The sequence below is a fragment of the Phodopus roborovskii genome, unplaced genomic scaffold, assembly GCF_943737965.1.
Source record: "Phodopus roborovskii unplaced genomic scaffold, PHOROB, whole genome shotgun sequence".
Classification (NCBI taxonomy): Eukaryota; Metazoa; Chordata; class Mammalia; order Rodentia; family Cricetidae; genus Phodopus; species Phodopus roborovskii.
In genome coordinates, this window is record NW_026126482.1 from 4397597 (window position 1) to 4425095 (window position 27499).

Genomic DNA, 27499 nt, shown 5'->3' on the forward strand with positions numbered 1-27499 from the left:
TTCACAGATAAACGGATGAATCCGGAAACAGTCATTCTTGGTGAGCTAACCCAGACCCAGAAAGGCAAACACTGCCTGTTTTCTCTCATTTATGGATGGTAGCTTTGGTTCTTTAGATGTTCCATTTGGAATGCCCTCAGAGGTCAGTGAAATAGTGGTGGGCCATGGAAGGGAGCGGTTCTGAGCGAGAGAAGACAGAACATGGGGTAAGTGGGAGCATCAGGATGGAAGGGGTTGGATAGGGTGGGAGACAGAGCAGCCGGATATGCGCTAGAGCATGGAGCATGGAGAGGGGTAACTAACAACAAGCCCTTCAGAAAAGATCCATGGAAACCTGCCTCCTTCTGTAGAAGCCTCCTAAAACACATACATAAATAAAATGTTTAAATGGAGATACCCTGTAATGAGGCAACCGTGTCCCTGCTAGATGTCATAGGACAGGAAGTAGAAAGGCCACTGCCAGGAATACACTTCCCTGATGGGAGATGTCATTCTGTAAACGTTTCTCATACTGTTTAATGAATGAAGCACTGTTGTCCAATAGGAAAGCAAGATAGGCGGGACTAGGAGACGAGGAGGAGAGAGGAAGTAGGAGGGAACAGATCCAAGATGGAGGACGGACAGAGCAGAATGCCGGCCCCTCTCTCTGGTAAGATGAGGCCACGTGGAAATTTTAAGACAGAGCTAGACAATAAGAAACTAGTAATTGGCCAACAGCTTTATATCAAATACAGCGTCTCAGTGTGTTAATTGGGGCTGGCTCAGCGGTGGGACCAGACCGGTGGAGAAAAACATACTCATAAACACTTCCCTTTTGGAATTGTTGGACAGTATGCTTCACAGACACCAAACATTAATCTATTGCCAATGTTATTGGTTTCCCTCAAGCACTTGGTTAAGTGCTTAAGTCCTTACTGCTTAAGACACATTCTTGAGTGATAGGACACAGAGACACCGAGCAGGTGCTAACCTGCAATCTTCATCCCTACTGGCTAGCTTTCCTGGAGCTAGAAAGTGCTGAGAACCCTGTGACCTTCGGTCAATAAGACCTTGTCTGAAAAGACACACCCACTGATGTGATAGTTGCATGAATACGATGTAAGTAACCCCCAGTTTCTGGTTGAATTTAAGGCCCCTTCCCAAGATGAAACTCATACCTTGGACCGTTATCAGTACCAAGAATGTGTGTTTACTTAGATCATAGGCCCTAGGGAAGACTCTATGACCACTGTTCTGCTAACTGGAAACATGCAAGTCTATTTCCAAAATCTCCTTACTCACACTCAAAAAGAATAGGCTATGTGGATGCCATATGAAAACTATCCGCAGTTCTGTGATAATTCTAAAGTACCAAGGACTTAATTTAGACAACACAAGGCCAGGCTTGGGCTGGTGCCCAACGTCCATAGTGTTCCTGGAAGGCCTGGTTAAGTTAGAGCGATTCTATAAGAAGTGACATGTGTGGATAATGTAGCCTCAATATATTCCCATGATGACCTCAGGATGGAAGCTACATCTGTGAGTGTTATTTCATATGAGAATACAGAAAGAGATTATGGATCCACCATGGAGGGGGGAAACAAACAAAACATATCTCATGCTACCATAATATCAGCAGAAGGGCCTGCCAGACTCTTAGAGGGAGTGTGAGATTACACGGAACAATTTTATACTCTGATATCATTAATTCATACAAGAGGGGTCCCTTAGGTGATTTTTTTAAAGTCCTGCACTACTTTTGGTCTTGCCACGCTTTTTTGTTTCTTAAACAGAGAATTCAGGAACCAGAGGTGGGGAATGTTCAGTTGGGGGGTTGACTATTTAGTCTTCTCTGGCATTGCAAGAGTTGACAAATGTCTACAGGCCCCCCTGCTTTCCTCTACATTCTCCACCTCCTTCTGCACCCACCCTGAACCCATACAGGCTGAGATGACTTCTGTCTTCTGTTCAGGATATTAATAACTTACTAAAGGCTTAAAAAAGTTTAAATGAAGCCCTCCTCCCCTCCTCTCCCTCCCCCTCCTTTCCTCTCCCCATCTCTCCCTCTCTCCCTGCCTCCCTCTCCATCACGTCTCTCAGAACACAATGCTAGCAGATGACAGCAAAGGAAGCCAACGTGCCTCAGCTTTCACCGATGCCTTGGTCCGAGCAGAGGCTTTCTTCTGCCCCGCTCCGTCTGAGGTTTGGCTTCTCTCAGGAAATGGAGCATCTTGGCCTACGGTTATCATATGGGTGGCAATCTGTTACATGAGGAATTTAATTTCTCTAGAATATCTCCTTTCCTTTCTAGCAGGCTGTAAATACATCCAATTTAAAGTCTGCTTTTATGTAAAAAGAATTCATCCCCGCCATTGTGATTCCCCTCCACACAAGGGGATCTCATTAGTGTCCATGAGCTTGTGTTTCTAGATCTAAACTCGGGGACCCAAGGCCTCCACTCTCGAATCCTTGCCCTGCAGTAAATGCTCCTCCCAGAAGAAGCTGTTAAAACTGATGCAGCAAGCCAAATAATACAACAGGTTCCTTGTGAAACCCACAACAATTCAAATAAATGAGTGCACAAAGGGCAATAGAATCAGGAAGTGAAATTATCTGTACAAAACATCTCTTAAAAGTGAAGGCCTCAAAATAAGCCTGTGTCCCAGCAAATATTGAGAAGTTACCCACTGGGATTACCATCTTGTCTATAAACCTCACCAGTAAGCTTTAATGTATGTATAGTCACATACACTGTTCATGCATGTAGTCTGTTTTTGCAATTCGGATTCATTATTAACTCCGATTGTAATCTCCATTTTTTCCCCCATCCTACATAAAATGTAGGATATAATTGCCTCTTAGGAATTAGCTTAAAGAACAATGAGGCACTAAAACTCAGACCTGGTTTTGCTTTGATGACCACCCAACATGGCAGGTTCTCTCCTTTACTTCATCAAAGAACTGAGAAACTAAAACAGTAGCTGCAAGTAGGAAAGGCACCTTTGAAGCCAAGATTATCGAAGCTGTGTCTCCAGTACATGGTTCCTTGTAGGAGGAACTGCAGCCAACCTACCCAAGCTGCAAGGGCCCTGCCTCCAGTGCCCAGGCCAGCCCACATGAGAGGCACATGCTCATGCGCATGCGCGGCAGGCACTTCCTCCCTGAGCCAGGCCGCCAAGCCTGCCTCAACTCCCCGAGAAGCTGACTCACAGACACCTGACCAGAGACACCAACAAGGAAAGGCCAGTGTGGCCGTCAGACACCCCAGCCAATGGAACCTTGGGTTGGGGTACAAAGGCAGGTCTAACTTCCTGAATCTGCAGCATGCTCTGCTCTAACTTCCTGTAACTGCCGAGTTTGCAGCACGCTCTGCTGCTCACTGACTCCCGGTGCCTGAGTCCTTGGTGCTGTGTGCATCTTCTCATCCCCTCCCCACGGGCTGTCCGACCAGGGTAACCTGCAACATCTCCTATCCAGCAGAGTTCAAGACTCATGAGAGAACACCTTTCAGAGTCAAAGGGGGAGGCCCCTTATTTAACCAGGCTGGCTTCCCAAGTGCCACGGGGCAGCGGTGCTGACAAAGTACATGTATTCCCACAGTCGTTCAGCATTCTTGCCCAAAATAAAATTAAATTGGAGCATACGTTAGAGTTTAAGCCAAGTTACTATCTTCCGTCTTCACAAATCCTCAGGAGCCTGTCCACCAAAATCACACACAGGATTGGAGGCAGGGATTAAGAAGCAGGGGAGAGCAGAATAGAATAGCAGGATAAAGGATAACAGATAAAAGTGGCCGTGGCCGGAGGGGGGGGAGGGGGAGGAGAAGAAAGATTTCCAAAGTCCCCTTCCGAGTGTGGCCTGTCCTGTGTGAAAAGCTGGAGGAAAGCAAACTGCTGGGTTTTAACAGCCAGTGAGGCTTGCCCCTGGTTCTGACTTCCAAGCACTTCTAATTTCTTCCAAAGAAATCGTCCACCCTTAAATGAAAGTAGCAGTGTAGAGAGCTGCTTGTAGCATCGCATGGACTTCCTATGTTATGAGTGAACAGAGCCTTTCCTGGAGTCCAGACAGGCTGGATGGGATGGCTCAGGCAAGGTGGGCAATGGAAGCTGAGGTTTCTTCCTCCTGGCAGCATCGTTGCCCCTGAAGGATGTTATATTGAGCACAAGAAGGCAGTCCTGGATGGACAAATACCACATGTTCTCTCCGGATAGGAAATCAGCTTATTAATTGAGAAGTGTGGGTACCAGAAGCCTGGGGAGGAGGAGGAAGGTGAAGGACAGAAGGCGGAGGAGGGTGCGGAGTGCAGCTGTTTAGGAGGGACAACTCCTAATGTCTAGAATGCAGGGTAGCTAGCTGACCACAATCACTGTAGACTTCAAAATGCAGAGAATGGAGGAGGCTCCTGTTTCTGGCACAGACCAGTAACTGTGTGAGGTAATCGATGGGCTCGTCGGTTTTTATCACTATTTTAATTCTTTGAGAACCATCGTATCATGTATTTTAAACATATCGACACCCAACTCCACCCCTCCAAGACCTGCCTCCCATATCTTCCCCTCTCCATTTCCTCTTTTCTTTATAAGTTTAACAACCCATCCGCTCCAACTTGTGTTGTCTGGGGCAGCCACCAGAGCCTAGTGGACTCATCAGGAGACATATCCTTCGAGAAAATGGACTCTTCCACCCCACAAGCTGTCAACCGACCATTGAGCAAGACCTGCTAGCACAGTGTGAGAAGCCCCCTCACCTCTAACGAAGAAACTATGAACAGCTGTATTCAAACACTTAAATGTCATACCATATCCCATAAACTTTTACAATTAAATTAAAATTTAAAATGAAAATAGATAGTTTCTCTTACATGGCCAATGGGAAAATGCCTGATTATTCTGCTTCCTGTGTGAACTACTGTATCAATCAATCAACCCCTTCGAGTTCCATACATCTTCACAGTGATCTATACACACTGAGCATCCTCTGCAGTCATATAGATGCATGTAATGTTGGCATAAACGCAACAAAGAGAGCTGGAGAGATGGCTGAGTAGGTAAGAGCACTGGCTGCTCTTGTGCAGGACCCAGGTTCTGTTCCCAGCACCCACAGAGAAGTTCACAACCATCTACAACTCTGTATCGGGGATCCAAGGCTCGCGTCTGGCCTCCACAGGCTCTGCACACATGCGGGATAGATATACACAAAAATAAAAATTAAGTAAATATTTTTTTTAAGTAGGAAGAGTTTTGGAAAGGCAGCTTGTGAGCCTGGGATGGATTCACACCTCCAAACAACAGGAAAAGGGCCAGTCATTTCTCCCGAAATATATTTTAACTCTCTTTCAACCGACTTTGATGGGAGATGTCATTCTGTGAATATGTTTCTCCTATTGGTTAATGAATAAAGCACTGATGGCCAATAGGAAAGCAAGATAGGTGGGACTAGGAGACAAGGAGGATTCTGGGAGATGTAGAAGGAGATTCAAGATGTAGAGACTTGAGACAGAAGAGGTCAGGACTCTCTCTCTCCGGTAAGATGTGACCATGTGGAAACACTGCGATTAATGGAAATGGGTTAATATTTATGACAGAGCTAGCCAATAAGAAATGCTAGTAACAGGCCCAACAGCCTTATATCTAATACAGAGTCTCTGTGAGTTATTTGGGGCTGATGTGGCTGTGGGACCAGGCTGGCGGGAAAACTACTTATAACACTTTTTATCTGAAATTATCAAGGATTGGTGAGTATTGAAATACTGTTTTCCCCATTAAAAGATTCCTGAGATACACTACGAAGTCAGTTTGAGGCTGTGGGGAAGACAGTGAAGGTTTTTCATGTAAACCTGCTTTCTCAGATCCCTCTGGGAGGCTCCCAATGCCTCTCACACGGAGAGGAACACACAACGCACCATGCTCGTCCCCACAGTGAGCTAATCACGAGCTCTTCAAAGTGTCTTTTTGTTTTGTCAGTGACTTTCTGAGTCTATGACGTTAGAATAATATTCTGAAAATGTCACACTAAAATTTTCTCAAGTGCCTTTATTCTCTGTGTCTCGTATAAGATGAGTATTTCACACAGAATTAAAAGAGAAAGGAGGAATTGCAGAAAACGCAAGGAACTAAGTTAGGAACACACAGAACAAACCAAGTGAGAAGGTTTGAAATAGGCTTATGGCCTGGAGCAGGAGGCCTTCCGAAGATGTGTGGGTTAGATGGAAAAGATCACAGATCCGTCTCTATCGAAAGGCAAATGTTTCTGTTCACCAAAAATATTATTGGAAAGTTAAAAGATACTGATGTGGGGGCTCACACTTCAATCCCAGCACTTAGAAGACTGAGGCAGGGTATACTACAAGTTAGAGGCCGGCCTGGGCTACAAATCAAACTAACAAAACTTTCAAGACAATTGTTTAAAAACGAAAGACTATAAAAAGCTTAACCAATAAAAACTAATGCATAAAAATACTATATACACACACCAATAATAAATGTTCCATTTCTTCCAATTTTTCATATGATAAAGACTCTTAACATTATTATTAATTGAAAGACAAAAGAGAAAAGTTAATGAAGGACTGACCTGGAAACCAATATCTGTTCATTGGAATTTGCTAACTTCCTCTCACAAGGCCCTGAGATAACAAGAATTCACACTGCCCCTCCTTTCTGCCCCTCCTTTCCTGTGAGTCAACAGGTGGTGAATAGGGTCCTTAGGAAACAAAGAGATAGCTGCAACTCTGGTTTGCCCAGACAAAATTAATTAGCACACCCTGAGGCCCTAAGGTCTGTTGACCCTAATAGCAGACTATCTGGCCTCCAAGGGTCACGTACTCAATGGACAGAGGGTCCCACCCCCTCCCTAAGCTTGTGGGTTTGCCTTTAAAAACACCTGGGCCCAGGGGAGGGGGCTTCTCTTTAGCCTGCGTGCTGGAGGAGCTTGTTTGCGCAAACGTTTCCTGTTCATTAAAGCCTCTTGCGTGTTGCATCAACTGGACTGGACATTGAGTTCTTGGGGGTACCGACCGAAACTGGAAGACTCCTCATTCTGAGGGTCTTACATAATCAAAATACCAGCTTAATCTAAATAAATATATAGAGGACTGGTAATAGTCCCTATGGCTGAAATGATAAAAGTGTGCCCTCGAGTGTGCCGTTGCTAGAAGACACAGTAAATAAAGGGCTTGTTCAAGCATCTGCTCACACTCACATTTGAGTGTGTGCTTTTTCCTCTCAGTCATCCATCTCCACCCATCTCTGTCTATAGATAAAATAATTTTCTGAAATTTACTACAACTGAAATGTCAGGATGGGTCAAATAAATCACAGTTCACTAGCAACCATATGAATATATAGCAATTATCGAAAGCTAGGAATGTTTGTGTTTCAACAATTAAACTTAGTTTGCTTTGACAACGGCTCTGCGAAGTGCATATTAGCATTGCCTGCTGAAACCTGGATCTGGAATGTTCCCCCAAAGACTTGTGTGTAAGTGGATTCGTTTTGTTTGGTGCAATCGGGAGGTGGTGAGAACCTGTAGGAGAATCTGGGTTATTCAGGGCCTCCCTCAAAGGGACAGCTGGATCCCAGTGCATCCCACTCTCCTCCCTTGCCTTATTCTTTCTGGTCAGAAGATGCACAATTTTGCCCTTCCTACATTCCCACTATGATGAACCACCACAGGCCAAAAGCAACCAGGACCAGCTGACCATAGTCTAAAACCTTCAACACTGTGAACCAGAAAGAACTTCCTCTTTTTATAAGGTGATTGTCTTGGGTATTTCAGTAGCATTACAGGAAGCTACTGTAGTGGTTTGAATAAGAATGGCCCCCATAAGCCCCTGTATTTGAATGCTTAGTCACTGGGGTGTGGCACTATTTGAGAAGGATTAGGAGGTGTGGCTTGTTGGTGTCTCTCAGAATAGATTTTGAGGTTTAAAAGTCCCAGTCTCTCTCTCTCTCTCTCTCTCTCTCTCTCTCTCTCTCTCTCTCTCTCTCTCTCACTCACTCTTTCTCTCTCTCTCCCACACCCCTGGAGATCAGGAGATAGCTCTTAGCTACATCTCTAGCACCATGAGAGCTACCATGCTCCTGCCAAGATAATATTGAACTAAACGTCTGAAACTGTAAGCAAACCTCCAATTAAACACTTTCCTCTGTAAATGTTTTCTTGGCCATGGTGTCTCTTCACAGCAGTAGTACGCTGACTAAGACAGCTACTAACCCATGTGCCACTACAAAAAGGAAGCGGAGAGAAGATGAAGTTCTTGCTCCAAGCCTACGAGACCGTAGGTTTCAGACTTGAGTAACCTAATGGCAGGATGCTGGGGAGCACAACCAGTGGCTCCCCAAGAGCTGGTAGGAAGGGCTGCAGGGTAAACTGTGACCCCGGGAAATATGCAGCGCAATATCCGTGTTATGAATAAAAAAGAAGCTATGTTCTGATTATCTACATCAAATCGACGCTACGTATTTGATCATTTACATAACGTGTGCATGCTGCGAGATAAAGGCCCTTAGTTCTATCTGGGAATGGGACAGCAGTAAGAAGAAGCTGATGGGGATTCCCTAGTTCTGACTGTTGTATTCCTAAGCCTTGTGGAAGTTTGGAAAACAAACTTTTGTTAGCGTTCTAATTTATCTACACTGCGAGTTTTTTCAAAAGTGAAAAATGCGAGTGGAAAAGCTTGTCTTTTCAGATGTTTGTGTGACCGTGTTTCTGGCTTTGGTCACATGTTTTCCTCTTTGAAAAGTCGATCCAAATATGTGTCGGGCTCCAACTCTTCAACTTTCTGGACTGTTCTGCGCTCACAGAAAAGGCGGAAACTGCCAGCAGAGTTAGCTTCAGCCCTGCTGTGTTTATGAACGTTTTTAAGCGAGTGGAATTCTTCGTGCTGAAAGACACTCTAGGTCATTTCGGAGCACTGGCTTGAGTGTGAAGAAGAAGGAGGCTCTGAGATCGGCAATGCATACACGCAGCCTAGGGCTACAGAGACGAGATCTCTTGACTGCTGAGGCCAAGAGAGAAAAGACACCTTCTCCGTGTCCTGTGATCTCTTAGGGCCTCTGTGAAATTTCAATCTGGAATCCAAAGGGTGCATCGATGCTGAGGAAGAAACACCCCTCAGGGAGTGTAAGTAGCACACGGAGAGCCAAGCCCGGTCCTCACCCATGTGCTAAGTTCCAAGCCTGCTGGCTCCTTGTGATGTTTCTAGCCCTGCCTGTGGCCAGCCTCCCAGTGCAGAACAACCTCCAGAGAACCCCAACCCATATGCCATGGATTCTTCCATTCCCCTCGTGTGCCCTTTTACCTCCTGGAGCAGAGAGGCCAAGAAGCCATGAGAGATCCAAGTGAGCCTGGGTCAGAGCAGGAGTGCACGCATTCACCACACGCTCAAGTCCCCGCTATTGTTCCTAGCAACAAGAGGCTCTGAAAATTCTCTGAGAGCCATATCATTGAAAAGTAACGGAAATAAACTGAAGGCAGCCTTAGAAGAAGAAGAATCAAATTACACTTACAGGAATATCAATTCGGTCACAAATGTAGGAAGACTCACAACATATTCCATGTATTGGTATTAAATATGCATAGGAATAACCCAGTGCACATGGCCAAACACTAATAGAGTAACTTTTTTTGGAACTCCTCTATGCTAATAATAGCTAGATGTCCAACAAAACAAGTAACTGGACAGAAATAAAAAGGAGAAATTGGAAAGGAGAAAAATCTACCACTTGACATTGTTACTGTCACAAGTCCAATAGCCTATCAGACATTAGCAACAAGATGCTTAAACTATAGTAAACAAGCAAGGGTGAAAAATAAATTCTGGGTTAATGGCAAAACGTGAGTCACCAGCTGACATTCTGCCAACTTCAGGTTTGAATGAAGACACAAACCCTAAAGCCACATGTTCCAAGGCAGCAACTGAAGACATCCCTACACAAAGTTGATAACCAAAGTACGCCTTGCAAACTTAGAAGCAAGTACCCTGCGACAGGACCTGCCCAGACAACTTCTTGTCAATGACCTCCAATTGTCTCAAGTCACAGGAAACTAGAAACCAACAATGGGGTCTGTCCCTTTGGAAAACTAGGAAGAAACCCAGTCTCTGTTTAGCCATTCACCTGTGAGTTATGGTCCAGAGAGTAAGTCCTTGCCCATTAACAACAGACATTGCATGAAGATGGCAATTGTCTCTAATAATTCATTCAATTGGCATTTATTGAGTACCAGCTGGACTAGGCACTGAGTAAATGATAATGAGCAGACAGATAGAGCTGACAGTCAGTACCTACCTGTGCTGGGCTACACTATCAGCAACCTGCTTCCAGTGAGCAGGCAAGGCATCGGAACAAAGGAGCCTCAGCCTTCACTTGGTTCCAGCTCCAAAGACAACACCGCAGCTCTCCGGCTGGGTTCCCCCACTCCCCACTTAACAACTCCCCCGTTTGCAATGTAGAGGTCATTTCCCTCGGGAGCAATCTCATAAATAATATTTGGGGTACTCATGAGGCTCGTCCTTCTTTCCCTGCTACAGCATGGCAGCCAGAGGTTTCTGGCATGCATTACCCCAGGCTCTTCAAATCAACTGGATTAAACCATTAGTTCATGATTTGAAAGCTTATGCCCCAAATCGAGATGGTTGACATGCAAGATAAGTGATGCTGCCCTCAACGTCCACGTGTTGGAAAACCAGAGCCAGTATGGGAGTGTTGAAAAGTCGAATGGGATGTTTGAGAGATAGGCCCTACTGGGTGGTGGCTAGGTCACTGGGGCGCTGCCCGCGGAAGGAGTTACTGCTAACTTTGCAGGATGAGTTAGTTCGCGTGAGTGATAAAAGAGGAAGAGCGGACAACCCTGCCCTTCCGACTTCCGGACGAAGCATGGTTTGGTGTCTCCCCATTGTTCAACCTTCCTCTGTGTCTGGCAAGGGCGGAGGGAGGCCTCACCTCAGGAGAGGTGGCAGTGTGCTGGGTGAGCTTTCTGACTTCCTAACTGTGATCCGAACAGACCTTGTTTCAGATATTTAGTTATTCCTTAATAGCTGTGCAAAATGAATACAGCGACATGGACACAAAGCCCTGGATGCCTGACGGTTGGGCTGACAGCCATTCTCTGTCTTGATTTGTTCCTGAGACAGAAAATATACTGGGGTTCAAACCCCACTAAAGACTCTTGTAAGGGTATAAACTTCATTTGCCCTAGCCATATTTGCCATTGCCCCTCTCTGAGTCCACACTTCTGGCCAAGTGATGCAGTCCCTTCTACTGCTCCGAAGAAACCATGACCGGGATTTTGGTCTGATTGTTTCAGAAGTACAATGTCCGCATAGCCTTCCCATTTCGGGACATATGTTTTGAGCATAATCCTCACTCTAACAGCATTGAAAGTGCATTAACACATTAATTTTTAAACACCACTTTATGTTTAGTTTTGTTTGCGCTTGACACATGAGCCCCATCTTAATTTCTAGATCCCCAAAGATGACGTACTCAGCATCATCTTGTTAAGCAAAAGCCTCAGATTGGGGTCAGTTTATGTGCACCGTACCACAGACTGATACGTCGAAGGAATCAAAAATAAAATAAACCCCAGCTGCTCCAAAAGGAACGTGAGTCCTTGAGACAACATTGTTAATGTACTTTTTTATTTATGTTTAGGGGTCAGGGAGAAAAACACACCTATAGCTGTTAACCCTGGAGACACCACTGACTGCCCTGCTCAAGGCCAAGCAAGTTCTTCCTCCCGACTCATTAAGGACGCCCTTGGCTTGTGTTCAGAAAAATGCAGGCGTTTGATGGTAATCACCCAAATTATCCATTTAAAATAGGGTTTGCTCTAAGTTCTGGGGTTACAGTATGCAACACAACCTTCTTGGAAACAAACATCTACCTTTGTCTCCTTCCATGGCTGAGTCACTGAGAAAACTAGGTTGCCGTTTACAGACAGTTCTTATTATCAGGAAGACTTCCCAACTCACACTCCCAGGATTCCCAGCACCTCTAAAGAGCTCCCAGAGGGGCTCGGACATGTCCTTTCTCAGAAGAATCCACAGATGAAACTCCTCCAGTCAAATCCTTCAAGAAAGGAGTCTCGGCCTCGAGAGCCTGCTGCTCTCCAGTGTAAGCTGTGCTTGGGGACACGTTCTCAGAATGCCCCCAAGGCAATAAAGCACCTGGTGAAGATGAGAAACATAAATGCTCAGGGTTCGCACCCAGCACGTGGGGGAGCAGACAGCTAGTCCAGCTGGTGGCTTGGGGAGAAATGGCTGTTTGGATTGCATGGCAACCTCACACTGTCACACTAGGAGAGAGATGTGGCAGTCCACATCCATGACCTGGGATTAACGACTTTCAAGGCTCGGGTGATAATAGCATGAGCAGCCCCGAAAACTGTTAGGATGCCAGTTTTCTGATCCACGCAGACCCGACTATATCTGGAGGAAGCCCTGCAATACTGGTTTCCCTGTAGGTTTCTGGCACCCATTTAGGCTCAGGGAGCCACGGCACAATAACTCCAGCCACTCGGTACAGCCTCCTCCCAGATCTCCCTGCTAGTATACCAGAGTAAGGAAAGGGCTTCTCCCCTAAGGGACTACCACAGACTAAGAGATGGTCACAGTAAGATTGGAAAGGTTTTATCACGTTTTATTTTATGTCTGAATAGATGACAACTGAGAAATCTCCATCTCAGTCACCAAAAGCAGGAGGGGAGGAAACAGCAGAAAGGAACATCCCTTCCTGGGCCCATTACGCTGGCCAAGATACTGCTGCTTCAGCATCCCTTTCCAAGCGACGAGCAGGGTCAGAGCCATTGACACTGACCACACAGGTAAAGGCACCCACAGCCCCCATCCTCTGCCAAATGCTCTTTACAGCTTTCCCTCCAAGGCACCCACAGTCCCAAGCTGTCAGAGACCACACAAAGTACAGTAATCTCATAGGTTCAAATATCACAGCAAATGCTTCAGTCACGGGGACTCTTCACTTTTATATGAAAGCACATGTTCAAGTGTCTCCTCATGCCCACCCCTCAACACAATCCATTAGCCTAAGGGGAATCACTTATCTGCTCATGGTAACATGACTATGGGCTCTCAGCCCTGGGAATTGTCCCCACATACATAGGAACCAGCCCAAGCACTGCTCACTCTACCACGGTGGCTTTCCTTATTTTGCTTCTAGTGGTGTTAATTTTCCAAAAAAAAAAAAAAAAAATGAGAATATATAAGCAGGTGATGGAAGACTGGTAATCCCAGCATACAACGGAAATGGCACATGTGCCCATGACTGTCGATAGTCTCTCCCTGTCCCTGACTTCACCTGAGGACAATAGGAACACAGAAGCACTGTCCCACGCCTACACTGCTGAGCTAGTCCATCCTGCAGAAACCAGTCCATGCTTCCTGGGACAACTGTGTTCTCAGAAAAGTGGGCAGTGTTGAGTAATCATGAGTTTGTTCTGTCTTGATCTGTAGTATTATGCCCTTGTTGCTATTTTTCCAACTTAAAAACCAGTCATCATAAATCCAGCCACTTCCTCCTTTAGTGATAATTAGCATTAGTCATGAGCCAAAAATGAGTCCACTTAAGAAGCAAAATAAGCATGGTTCTGCTTACCTTTCATGCCAAACTTGGAATGCCTTGCCAACTTGAGCAGAAGCAGCATCACCAGCAGACAGAATCCCACCACAGACGCAATCACCACCACAGCATAGACCTGGAGAGAGGACACGGCTGTGATGAGCTTGCAAAGCCATTCCCTGCACTGAGATGACAGTGATGGCCATGGCAGCTAGCATTTCCTGAACACTTGCTATTGTGATGCCTACTCTAAACTTATGAATGGACCTCAAATGATACTGCGTGAATAATCAGGTCTGTGACTCCATCCATCCACCCATCCACCCACCCATCCACCCATCCATCCATCCATCCACCCATCCACCTGCCCACCCACCCACCCATCTGCCCACCCACCCACCCACCCACCCACCCATCCATCCATCCATCCATCCACCCACCCACCCACCCATCCATCCATCCATCCACCCACGCACCCATCCATCCACCCACCCATCCATCTACCCACCCACCCACCCATCCATCTACCCACCCACCCATCCACCCACCCACCCATCCACCCACCCACCCACCCATCCATCCACCCACACATCCACCCATCCACCCATCCATCCATCCACCCATCCATCCACCCACCCATCCACCTACCCACCCATCCACCCACCCACCCATCCACCCACCCACCCATCCACCCACCCATCCATCCATCCACCCATCCATCCACCCACCCACCCATCCATCCATCCACTCACCCACCCATCCATCCATCCACCCACCCACCCATCCATCTACACACCCATCCATCTACCCACCCACCCACACATCCATCCATCCATCCACCCACACATCCATCCACCCATCCATCCACCCACCCATCCATCTACCCACCCATCCACCCATCCATCCATCCACCCACCCACCCATCCATCCATCCACCCACCCACCCATCCACCCACCCATCCATCCACCCATCCACCCACCCACACACCCATCCACCCACCCACCCACCCACCCATCCAGAGCAAAGGAAAGGGGAAGGAGAAGGAAGAGGTGATGGATGGAAATATATTAATAGTTTGATGCTAGTCAAAGATACAGTGGGGTTGATTTTACTATTCTGATTACTTTTTACATGATTAAAAGTTGTTCATGGTGAACACCCTTTTTTAAGTTAATGTCACAGCTTGTAGGAGCCAGGGCATGCTGGAAGCAGAGCAGTGTTTTACAGTATGTCACAGCCCTGAACAGGACTGGAGGTGGACATCACTGGATGACACAGGCCAGAAAAGGGCTTTTACGTCTTTAAAAACGGAATTACAAGTTGTGAGTTATGCAAGTAGAACGTGTGGCTGTGTGAATTCTGTCACAACCCCAGACAGAGGTGCCAATGGAAACTCGGTGCCCACTGCCACCTCTGCTTCCCTGGGGACATAGGAGCCTCTTGCTACTTGAAGGACACAGTGACTTTGTAGAAACAAAGATGAAGAATCCTAGTTTTCTTTCTGTTGCTGTGGTAAACACCATGACTAAAAGCAACCCAGGAAGGAAGGGTTTTTTTTCATATTACAATTTAAGGGGAGCCATGGTGGGAGCCTGAGGCAGGAAGCATGTGGAGGAAGACAGCTTACCGCTCTGCTCCCCATGGCTTTGTTCATTTCTCTTTCCTACACATCCCAGAACACCCACCAAGTGGCTCCACCAACAATTAATCCATATCAACAATCAATCAAGAAAACGCCCCACAGACATGCCCCTGGGCCAATCAGGTGGAGGCGATCCTTCACCTGAGGGTCTGTCTTTCCAGGTGAGTCTGTTTGTGTCAACTGACAAAAATCAACCGGCACACCAAGGTTCAGGGGGTTGGCAAACTTCTGTTACACTCTGTCAGACAGAATGTACTTAGACTCTGCTAGGCACATGGCCTCTGTAGCAAGAACTCGGTTCTACGGTGTAAGTTGAAAACAGCCATAAAAGATGTGGGGAAAAAAAATTTTTACAAGGTCATGTTCTAATAAAGCTTTGCTCATAAAAACTGATGCTGCCCTTTGACAGTGCTTACTATCACTAAAAAACATAAATGCTGTGTGTCGTTCACTCTGTGGGACATCCTTTAAAGCAGTATTATTTTCCCTCTAAGGTAATCATTTATACCCCTTACCTAATTGATCTTGGCTCCTGTTTCTGGAAAATGCACTCCCTGCCTTCTCACACTCACTGAAACTGGTGTTAACAAGGGTGGAGACTGTCCTTGCCAATCTGAGGTGCAGTCAAAGGTCCCGGTTATCAACAAGCAATGGCGCTGCCACTCAAAGGCTCTCGGCAACTCTAGGTTTTGTCGTGGGGCTTGGGGTGGTCCTAGTGGATAAACGCCAGGAGTCTGCTCACCATCAACCGGGGCCAGTCCTTAGAGTTACGCATCCCCAAAACCAACAGTGTCAAAGCTGTTCCTGCTTCTGAAGCTTTCTCCCTAATGTAATGAAAACCAAGTCAGCCAGGTGCTACAGTCAGGGCGGACGAGGCTGAAGAGACTCCCAGTAACACAGGCAGGGAGAGAAACCCTGATGGTGTTTAGCCACTAAGCTGTGGGGATGTCTGTTACTACAGCATAGCATACCCTGGGTGTGAAATTCAGACATACCCCTCTGCTTCTCGTAATCTTCACGTTTAATAGTTCTCTGGCTTGAGGACTGTAGAATCCTCGGTGGGTTCATACAGTGAACTAACCAGTAAATAACATAATAATTAAGATGACGGTGGTACGGATGAAGACACTATCAAAACTAAAACTCATAAAAATGCAAATAAACATCCCAAGGTCACACAGATTGGAATTGAACCAGTCTGCCCAGATATTTTAAAAAGAGAAAAAGAAACCTGTAGTTTATTCACCAGTGTCTGGTTCACAATGAAGACAGAAAAATAAAAATGCAAGGGTAATCACTGTGCAGCTCCACTGTCTGGAGTCAGATAAGAACAGCACTAAGTCAGTCACAAAGCACCCAAAGGCCACCGGCAACGGCCTGGCTGTGCAAGAGTCTGATAGCGGTCCTTCTGCCGCATCAGAGCTCCTCAGTGTTTCGGGACACTTCAGCAAAACTCTGGGTATGGACTTAGCCTCACCAGCCTGCATGTCACTCACTGAGTGGCAAGGCTTCCTTTGTGAGTGCTGGTGAACCACCTTCTTCTAACCAAATCCATCTCCTTCAAGCATGCCTAACATACCCACACTGCGTGGACCACTGGTGTGTTCGCTAATCACCATTGTCCTCACTCACCGTAAGAAACACTGGCATGCCGTTGCAGAGCTAATGTTCAGTAGTGTCTGCAAGCAAAATGACTGAGACTACGCTGTTATAATTGCTAAATTTTTATTGGTGCCTTTAATCTCTTACCAAGCCTAGTTTATAGATCAAACTTTATTGTGGATTTTTGTAGGAAAAAAAACACAGCCAAGTTTCAAACTACCTGAAATTTCAAGCATCTGCTAGATATCTTAGAACGTGTCCTTCCCAGTGAGAAAAAGTGGCTACTGGGTGGGCAAGGTGATTCCAAGGGTAAAAAACCCAAGCCCTGGAACCACAGCAGAAAGTGGTCCTGTAACCTACACACAAACACCGAGGCACACCCAAACATAGACACACTCATCATATAAGTGCACACCACATACTCACACATGCACACAGGTACACACACACGCACACACACTCATACACACGCACACATACACATGCACACACACATACACACACTCATACACACGCACATACACACGTGCACACACACATACACATGTGCACACACGTACACACACATACACATGCGCACACATGCGTACACACATGCGCACACACATACACACACATACACGTGCGCACACACGCACACGCACAAAGATGACTTACATAACCAAATGCATCCCCCGGTACAAGAATGACAGAGGAAACTGGCTGCAGAGCTTGCTGCTTGCCTTCCCTGCTAAATTGTTTAAGTTCTTGTTCTTTGTCAAATGGTTTCCCATTGCATCATTTGAAAAACCTAAGAGTGTACCCAAGACACCGAAGCAGAATGAGCTATGCTAGCTGCCATGTGTGATTGACACATGATGTTAAAACTGACACAGGAAGGCAGGAGTGGTGAGCACAATGTTAAAAGCTACAGGGTGAATTCCAGGACAGCCAAGACTACACTGAGAAACCCTATCACGAATATATACGTGTGTGTGTGTGCACGCGCGCACGTGCGCACTGCATTTTCTAACCCAGGGGCATATAGAAAAATGTAAGATAAAATGTTATTTTCCATTTTGTGGAAATTTTTAAAATTTCAGTTATGTATGGTGTAGACATTTGATGCATAAATAATTTCTGCTTACAGGGAAGACTGTTGTATCAGAAGAAGAGTTACAGGACAAGATGCTGACAGGAACTGCTGACAGAAACGTTGAAGGCATCGTGAAGGCATTGCAACTATAATAGCTGCTGGCAACCTAGTCTGATCGTCTCATCCACATAATATAATAAAAAACTAATTAAAATTTTGAATTTCATAGGACTTTCCTGTCACAAAGCACTATTCCTCTTTGGATACTTTTCCAAGCCTGGTTAAAAATGTAAGGCCTAACCCTACTTGCAAACCATGTCTTAGGGAAGCAGTGACAATTCCTCTAGCGTGTAAGTGTCTAGAATTGTCATAACCAACCCAGGAGGTGCCTGTCTACCCCACTCACCGAGAGATGCTCCCGATTGGTTTGGTCAGCAACATCTGTGGAAGGGATTTCGTTGCTTTTGTTCGTAGTGTCCCCGATGTCGGTTGCTGCTGTCCAGTCTTCAATTGGAGACAAGAGAAAGAGGAGGAATAAGAAGTCATCAGTGGGCTGCCAACACGCACAGGGCCACAGTGAGATCCCACACAAGGCAAGACAGATCCAGAGAGTCCTAACCACTGTCAGGACAGCCTGGCTGTGCAGGAATGCGCCTGGCTCCTCTGCCCAATGCACGCAGGGATGAGACCACACAAAAGCTGGGCAAGAGCGTTCATTTTCCCTCCCCCTGTCTCAGTTCTGCTTGTCATTCTGAACCTGCTTTAAGACTCCTCCTTTGCTCTGAAGGGCGGAAGCATCATGGCCTTACTGATGCCATCTTTAAAACAAACAAGAATGGGGGCCAGGGGTATTTTTCACGTGAACTCTCTGGAGGGCAGATCTGGCTGCCAGTTCCAAAGCTTGAGAGTGAGATGATGAGGCTTAGGGAATCGGAGCCACACAGCCTCCCAGATGGAAAGGAAACACCGATGTCTGGGCAGGAGAATAGGACGAGGCCTTCAGATGCAGCCTGGTGTGAGCACCAGGGTAGAACTTAGGTCCACGGAGGAATTATCAGAAGAGCTCAGACACACCAATATTCCATTGAATAGGCCAGCAAAATAACTAGGCACACAGACATGTCTTGGTTGCCATAAATCCTAAAGTCTGTTGGCATGTTCTAGGCCAGCCTTAGTCTGCATGGATTAGGTGACTGATTTGTTCTTATTACTGATCACAGAAAACTGCCAGCACACTGACTGCAGACAGTTGACTGTGTCTGTGTTGAAGTTCTAGCTAGAACAGCGCCCCTCCTTTTCATCCGGCAAAAGCCACTTCATTAGCTCAGCCCCAGCCAAGCTCCCCTTGGTAGGATCATCATGCTGGCTTCAGGGCAAACAATTCAAATTACATTTTTATTAACAGCATAGTCCTTTGAATGCAAGTGAAAAAAATAACAGAAAAAAAGCACTTATTTTCTTTGTTTGTTGTTGTATTCTTAATGCCAAAACCCGAATTTTAACAATGTTTATTTGGAATATCTTAAAACTCACTGATTTCAAACATAAGCAGACATCATTTATTTACTAATTTTTCTTTGTAGTATAGCCAAGTAGCCAGGCAAAATGTAGACCATTTTAAATGTCGCTAGTTTAAAACCATGGCATCTTAGCCAAAAGGCCCGAAGTGGAAAAGGAGGCCACGGGAAAGATGACATTTCTAATGTTTTGAAGTTACTGAAAAGAAATTCAAAACATAATTTTAAAACGTAAAAATCACTGTTCAAACCTCATGCTGTATGGGCTAATCTGAGACGTGTTTTTCTTAAAGTCCCAACAGGTCAAATAAAAGCACACATTCAAATCACTTGCACAAGAGTCAGCTAAGCCACAACTTGGATGCAACGTAAATTAGCATGCAAACACAGAGAAGTTCCCAGTTCAAATCAGCTGGAGTTAAATACACATGTGATCAGCATAGGGTGGTCTGTAGCTTATCTAGTGTCCATCCTCTCTGCACAGTGAATGCTGAATATGATCATGGACACCGAAGGGCATGCTACAGGGATGCCAGATAACATGAACAAGCAGGTGCAAAAGTAAGGAACAAAGGACTTGTAAAAATATAACATTCCAGCTAATCTAATTTTAAACATTTTTAACTTTAGTCCCAAGCTCAAAACAAAGCCTGTCACCTGTCTAAATTCGGTGGCTCCTTGATCCCATGGCCGTTGGGAAGTTTGCACTAAAGCATGTTTGTGCCCATCAGTGCACCCTTGGCATTGAACCAACAAGCAGAGGAGAGACGAGCAGCTAATCTTCACTAATGTAGCTTTTGGGTCCCTCCTCTTCCATGTTCCTGAAAGAACTTCACTCTTCTTAGGTTTTAATTCCCCCCCCACCCCCAGGAAAATTGGCCTGCACTCCAGGGATGGGTTTAGCAACTCAAGGCTATGTAATAAGAAAGGTTAGATGGACCATGGCTGATGGGAGATGCCATTCTGTAAATATGTTTCTCTTATTGGTTAATGAATAAAGCACTATTGGCCAATAGGAAAGCAAGATAGGCGGGACAAGGAGACAAGGAGGAAAGAGGAAGGAGGAAGGAGGAAGGAGGAGACAGACCTGAGAACTTCCACTTAAAACTTAACAAAAGCTTTAAAGAGCTTAGAAACAAAAGAGCAGAGACAAGCAAGGCTTCTTGGTAGCAGCATTTTTCTCAGTTGGACTCTGTTTTGTGAGAGACAAGCAGAGACTTGTGCGACTCCTTTAAGGGAGGATTCCTGACTCAGCATAAGCTGCAAAAACAAAACAAAACAAAACCCGCAGGGCTTTTAAAGATCTCTGCTAACAACTGAATGGTGTGTAAGAGAGCTGGCAATGGCAGTGACCACATCTCCAATCCTACAGCATGCTGCTGGATGGCAGCACAGACCAAGGCAGTGAGCACAGCTCTCAGTTCTGGCTGTAAAAGTACCTGCCGCCATCTTGGATAGACTGGGGCTAGTACAGCTATGGCTTGCATGTTAGCAATGTTGTTGTTTACCAGATAAAAGACTTGTGGAGAGAAAAAGGTAAAGATTTACAGTAAAGACAGATTCAAATGAAGAAAAACCTCAAAAGCTTTACAGTGTGTTTTAAAATATATGTAGGCTTGAAAAGAAAAAGAATAAAATGGTTTTAAAAAGACAGAGAGTAGCTGGGTGTGGTGGCACACACCTTTAACTCCAACACTCTGTGATTTCAAAGTAAACCTGTATACAGAGTTAATTCCAGGACAGATAAAAGTTACACAGACAAACCCTGTCTCAAAAAAAAAATGAAAAAAAATAGAAGTAAAAGTAACAGAGTAATAAAAAAGCCACATAAAGATGAAAAGCACAGAGAAACTTTGGATACTATATGCTGTTCTGTTGTCTTTAAATTGTTTGACTGCTGAGGAAATAACAACAACTATTAAAAGAAATACTGCTGGATTAATTCAATTTATATATTTTAAAAATGCTTTGACTCCAAAATTTAAGTCTAAGGACAGGTTACTAGGGAAAAGGATTTCTATTTTTGTTTCCACAGAAAATAAAAAACTGTGGATTCTTTCTAGACTAACATGATCTGATCAAGCCAGACCCCCTGAAACAGTGTTCCAGGTGATCCAACATTCAAAACAGTTGGGACAAGGCAGTCTTGTAGACTACAGCAAAGATTTCTGCATCTTCTTAGGATCTCTATGACAGCGCCCCCTACCAACAGGAAGACGTTTGGAAAGAATGACGCCCTAATACCCAAATATTATCTATAAATGTTTATTTTCATTTAAATGGGTTTGGTTATAAATGGTTAATGATCACAACCAATTCTTTTAAAGGTAAGGGGATTATGGTATAGATATGAATACTTTGTTTTGAAATGGAGTTTCATTTACTGATACAAATTTAAGGTCAATTTTGTGATATATATATATTTCTCCTCTTGTTTAGGTATTGTGTTTATATAGCTCATTTAGAAATGTAATATATAATTTAGCACAGATTATAGATAGTTACCAATGATAGTCAAAACTTAGAGTTAAGTTTGTTAGGATTTCTAGATATACAGAGATGTACTTGAGATGAATAGGCATTCTTCAAACCTTTCAAAGACCTACAGAATATGGCATTTAAAATGGTTTAGGGTTATTCTTGACAGTGAGACATAATTGTTCCTGGCAACACCACCTGCTTCAGAAAGAAAGATGGACATCGAAGAAAGGCATTATGAAGTTTGCTTTCAATATGGCAAGACTAGCCATTTGGACAAGATACTGCTCTTTTCTTGACTGTTTGACTTTATGCTGTATCAACTGGACATGCAGGACCCACAGAAAAGTGACTGCTGATTCAAGATGGACATTGCTACAGGGTTCCTGCTTCATGGAAGAAAAGTCTGCTAGACAGTCTACAGGACATAGAGAAAAGTGACTGACAAACTGCCAATACAGGTAGACAGTTTAAAGTTTCCTGCTTTGCTGAGGAGTCTGCCAGACACACTATGGCCTACAGGCTGAAGATGGAACTTTACAGAAGAACTTCTAGTGACTGACCAGGCAGTGAGATGTCTCTGTCATTTCTAGAGTTTATATATTATCCTTCTGTGGTCTTTGATGGAGTTGAAGACTGATAGTTATGGTTACAGTTTTCCTTACTTAGGATTAAAGATAAGTTACATATAGGACTTTAGATACACAAAGATAGGATAGATAATAGAATATTTTCTTTAAGTCTTACTAAATGTTAATGGACTAAATATTGTTAACTGTGAATCTTATTTGATAACTGTTGTGTGATATATTTTGCTATGCTAAGGTTAAAACCCTTTGTATTTTAGACAGAAAAGAGGAGATGATGGGAGATGCCATTCTGTAAATATGTTTCTTGTATTGGTTAATGAATAAAGCACTGTTGGCCAATAGGAAAGGACGATAGGTGGGACTAGGAGACGAGGAGGATTACGGAAGAGTAGGGAGGAGATCCAAGATGGAGGACTGAGAGAGAACAACGCCAGCCCCTCTCTCCGGTAAGATAAGACCACATGGAAGTACTTAGATTAATAGAAATGAGCTAATATTTAAGACAGAGCTAGCCAACAAGAAATTAGTAACTGGCCAACAGAATTATATATTGCTACAGAGTCTCTGTGTGTTATTTGGGGCTGGCGCGGCTCTGAGACCAGACCAGCCAGCAGAAAAACCTACTCATAACACATGGCTGGGTCAGTCACTCCACAGCATCCGCTCACACCACAGAGGGAACCAGTCCCCAGCAAAGCTCATCAGTGGATGGTGAAAGGTGCAGTAGGGACAAGGAGTCCTGATGACACCATCCAGTGGCTGGGCCAGCTGCCCCAGGCAGGCCCTTTGAAGCTCTGTCCATGAGTGGCCCTCTGCACTGGACAAGAAGCAGTTTCATATGTGTTCCTGTCATGGCCTGAAGGTGATCCACCTCCCTTCCCTTGGTTGCCATGGCTTTTAAACAGGTAATTAGTCCCCAATTACGGAAACACGATGTCTGTAAGAGCAGAATGGATTTACTGCTTCCAAGAAGAGAACCTGAGAAAGAAAGTGCTATTTACAGGCACTGTAAACGCCAGGGGAAAAGAGCCATCAATACTGGGCGATACTTGAGATATTATTTTGACCCACATAGCACTTAAAAATGTGTATTTAACTCAGCTTACAGGTATTCTTCTAGCTGATTTATTACGTTACACACAAACATTCTGAAAAAATACAGAGTGAAGAAACATGATAGCTACCTTCATAGAGGTCTTCAGGATAATTTGGGTTTGTCTCTGGAAAGCAAAACACATTAAAGAGTTGTAAGTACACATTTTACAGTTTAAAAAAAAAATCACTTAGCTCTACCAAGCAATATATGTTACATACGCCCTGAAGTTTTTATAGCCAGATAGACAGTCTCCAAGGACAAGTCTGTAAGAGTGAGGTTTTGATCTCCCTACAGATAAAGCTCTCACCTCCTTCCTCCAATTCCATAGCCCCCGCCACCACGACAAAGCAAAAGAAACCGAGAAATCGGTTTGGAAAAAATTAGTTCACTTTGGCCCTTTCTCCTGTATTATTTCCATTATACAGTTGGCTATGTAACCATAGTTTCCATGGTTTTATTTCAAAGACGGTAATTTTCACAGCATTTTATTATTCTCTGATGTTTGGGGGTTACTGTCAGGTTATGCATCCCAGATCCATTCACACCCAGGTCCGTGCTATGAGCCTCATGCAAACACTTTAGTTTCTCAACCCACCTCTCCAGGAACAAGGATGAGTCTAGAGTCTCCTTGTCCTAATAACACAGAGACATAAACTACATCTCCCTACTAACATCGTCAACTAGTATGAGGTCATAAATAAATTTTTCTACCAGAGATAAATACAAACACATAACAAATTCCTCATTTGCACCGCTGTAAAATCGCCAACTTGATCATATTATCTGTGGGAAAGTGAGCTTGGAAATAGGCTTCATCCTAACACTTGAGTGATTGTGAAATTCACTGTCTTTGCCTATCAACAGCGAAACTTCTGGCCATGAAGCAAATTCATTTCACTTCTGAGCCCCTAGCAGAAAAACAGCATCACAACGGTTTTCAGCTCCTGAGTTCCCGGTGGATAATAACTAAGGTTAATCTAAATGAATAAACAACTGAAATGGCCTGCAATCAAATCATAATTGCAACATGCTTCACTAAAAGAATTTCTGTTTTCCAGAGGAAAGAACGAAATGGATGGGTATGTGATTCAATTGAAGGATACCGCCCTCTCTATGCACCTCTCACTGGAGTCCATATGAACAGCGTCACCCCAAAATGCACATTATACAACCTGTGCAGCCACCTATGACCATACTGTGTTAGTTTATACAAAAATCAATCATTCAAGGAAATTTCAATTACATGTTGATGACTATCATCACTGCCAATATCATTTTTGAAATAGTTTTGGAATATACTATCAAAATACCTATCCTTAGAATTATAGCACCATGAAAAGAGTCTGACTTGGGGGCTGCCTGCAGGCAGTCTGGGGATCACATGGTGAATTAAACAGTGAGGAGCCTGAGCGTTTCAACTCCCCATGTCATTTGTAAGACATCCTCTGCTCTGCCTCCACGGTAATGGTTTTGACTCTTGGGGGAAGTTTCACAGCTCCAAGGGAGAAGTCATCTTCCAGCTGTCCATGCAACTATTATCTCAGATCGTACACCAAATACTCCCCACAGGTGGGGCACCATCTAACACTCCTGAACCACGGGGGCACCGCCTAACACACAAAACCCCTAGGAAGATCCAAGAACATGACATAAATTCAACAAAGCAGATTTTCATAAATAAACAGGTTAGACCACAACCTAGAAGACTCTGCATTTTTCCACTCATCGTTGCATCATGCTCCTGCTATCAAGAGCTGCCACAAAGCTACATTCAAACTTGCTGACAAGGAAAAATTACATCAGTCGTAAAGTTTAGGGGGCGGTGATGGACCGGACAATGAAACCATGCAGGAGCAGCAATCGCTAAGTTTGCTGTTGTTTCCAGAAGCTAGGAAGTGGTGATACACGCCTTTAATCCTAGGATTTAGGATTAAGAGGCAGAGTAGGAGGCCACCCAGATCTACACAAGAGTGATCCAGTCCTAAAGAGAACTCCCACAAAGATGATCTCAGCCCTTGGGGTGGCACGCCTTTAATCTCAGAACTAGATGGGTATAAAAGACATGAGGGGGAGGCTTCAGTAGTCAGTATCAGGATTCATTCTGCAGCCACATTGAGGACAGGAAGACATTGAAGTCTCAGGATTCTCCAGCCACACTGAGGAGAGGCTTCAGTCTGAGGTTTGGTGGAGCCAGGATCTCATTTCTATCTGAGGTAGAGTAAGAGCAAGTACCCAGCTGCTTTGCTTTTCTGATCTTCTGCTTGAAGCTTGAACCCCAATATCAGTCTCTGGGTCTTTTATTTTATCATGCAGCACCACAGACACGCACCATCAGGGCTCCAGAATAAACTAGAAGAGCCAATATCTCCAAAGATGGTGCTGAGGGCGTGAGCCTTGCAAATGGCCAAGATCAAATCATCGTTTTTCTTTCTTGACTCTGTCAAGCTCAAACACTTACCAACACCCTCATTCCATGTTAACTAACCTAAAGTACCCCCATTTTGTTTACCATTTTGCCTTTGTATTTTTTGAGGGGGGTGGTGGCTCTCACTTGCAGTGACCCTCCCTCCAACCTCTGTCTCCCAACACTAGAATCCCAGGCGCACACACCAGCACCCTCAGCTCCATTTTAGCTTCCGGTATCAACCACACTTCTTTGGGTTTCTGGAGATCTGTCTGAGTGAATTAATATGACTTGTTAAACTGTAAGATTCTACAGTTAAGTAGAAACCTAGTCAGAGGGTAAGAAAATAAACAAGGGAGACAAGAGGTAACAGGAAATCAGCCATTTTGCTTCTACGCCAGGGTGTAAACAACAGCTGGACCCAGGAGGACACAACACGCCCTTCCTTCTTTTTGAGATTCATTTACTCTACATTTCTTAATGTTTTGCCTGCACGCATGTCTATGACCCCGTACATGTGGTGCCTATGGAGGTCAGAGGAGGGGATCGGGTCCCCTGAAATTGGTGTTACCAGGGGTTGTGAGCCATATGCGGGTGCTGAGAACTGAACCTGGGTCCTCTGCAAGAGCTGAACCTGCATTCACCCAGCTGCCGAGCCGTGTCTGCGGCCCCTCACGTGCTGCTCACATGAGTCTTTGTCTCTGATTTTATTTGGCAGATTCTGTGGTCTTTAAAAACGTTCTAAAGAACCCTTATGACAGGGAGCACAAAATATTTTTCTATAGCAGGCAGCCCTTACTTTGGGTCAGTGTGTTTCCCGACTTGTGGCCAGTAGCCCATGATGGGACAGCCAGGCTGCCCCCTCCGGGGAGGAGGAGGAGGCTGAGCCCAGAGTCTGACAGCACGAAGGGTTTATTCCTTTCTCAGCCACAGATTCTCTCAGATCACTGAATCTCCTCTTCCCTGTCAGAATGGAGTCCCCCACAGGATGAGGGAGGGTGACAGCCTGGCTATAGAAAGCTCTCAGGAGCCTCTACAGGTGTAGTCAGTCAACCTTAGAACTCTGGAGATGCAAAGAACTGTAAGGACGAATCTTAATTATCATGTCTATCACATGCTTTTCCTAAACCATAGTCTTGGTTTCTTTTGGCAGGAAAGTATGTGGGGCTCTGTGCTTTCAAACGGGGGACATGAAATGGGTCCTGATAAACGGCCTAAGGAAACAGTAAGGGCCTTTGCAGCCTCCGTAGACCAGGCTGACCTAGAACTCACAGAGATCCTCCTGCTTCTGCTTCCATTCTACTCTTCCTCACTTGGAGAGACTGGTTTATACACAGTGTGATCCTGAGCCTAAACATAGCAGACCTTATCCGCCCCTTTGGGGCCTCCAATGTGCTGTGGAGATCTCCGGTTCACTCTCTTAACAAAGAGCACTGGAAGGAACTGTGGGAAACACTTCCGATATTTATTTACGGTTTGTCCCTGAAGCACACTTGCATAGGAGAGGACTGCTTCTGAATGTGGAGCAGAAGTCGCTA

General features: G+C 44.9%; 1 protein-coding gene across 1 annotated transcript in view; it reads right to left on the reverse strand.

The window, feature by feature from the left end:
- Ntrk2 (neurotrophic receptor tyrosine kinase 2) overlaps positions 1 to 27499 on the reverse strand; it is a 320583-nt gene that overhangs the window by 231687 nt on the left and 61397 nt on the right. The window contains exons 9-11 of the mRNA XM_051194182.1: positions 23646 to 23681; positions 18283 to 18380; positions 13593 to 13692 (exon numbers count right to left, since the gene is read on the reverse strand). Coding sequence (XP_051050139.1) covers positions 13593 to 13692; positions 18283 to 18380; positions 23646 to 23681 — 234 coding nt within the window. The remainder of the gene's footprint in view (positions 1 to 13592; positions 13693 to 18282; positions 18381 to 23645; positions 23682 to 27499) is intronic.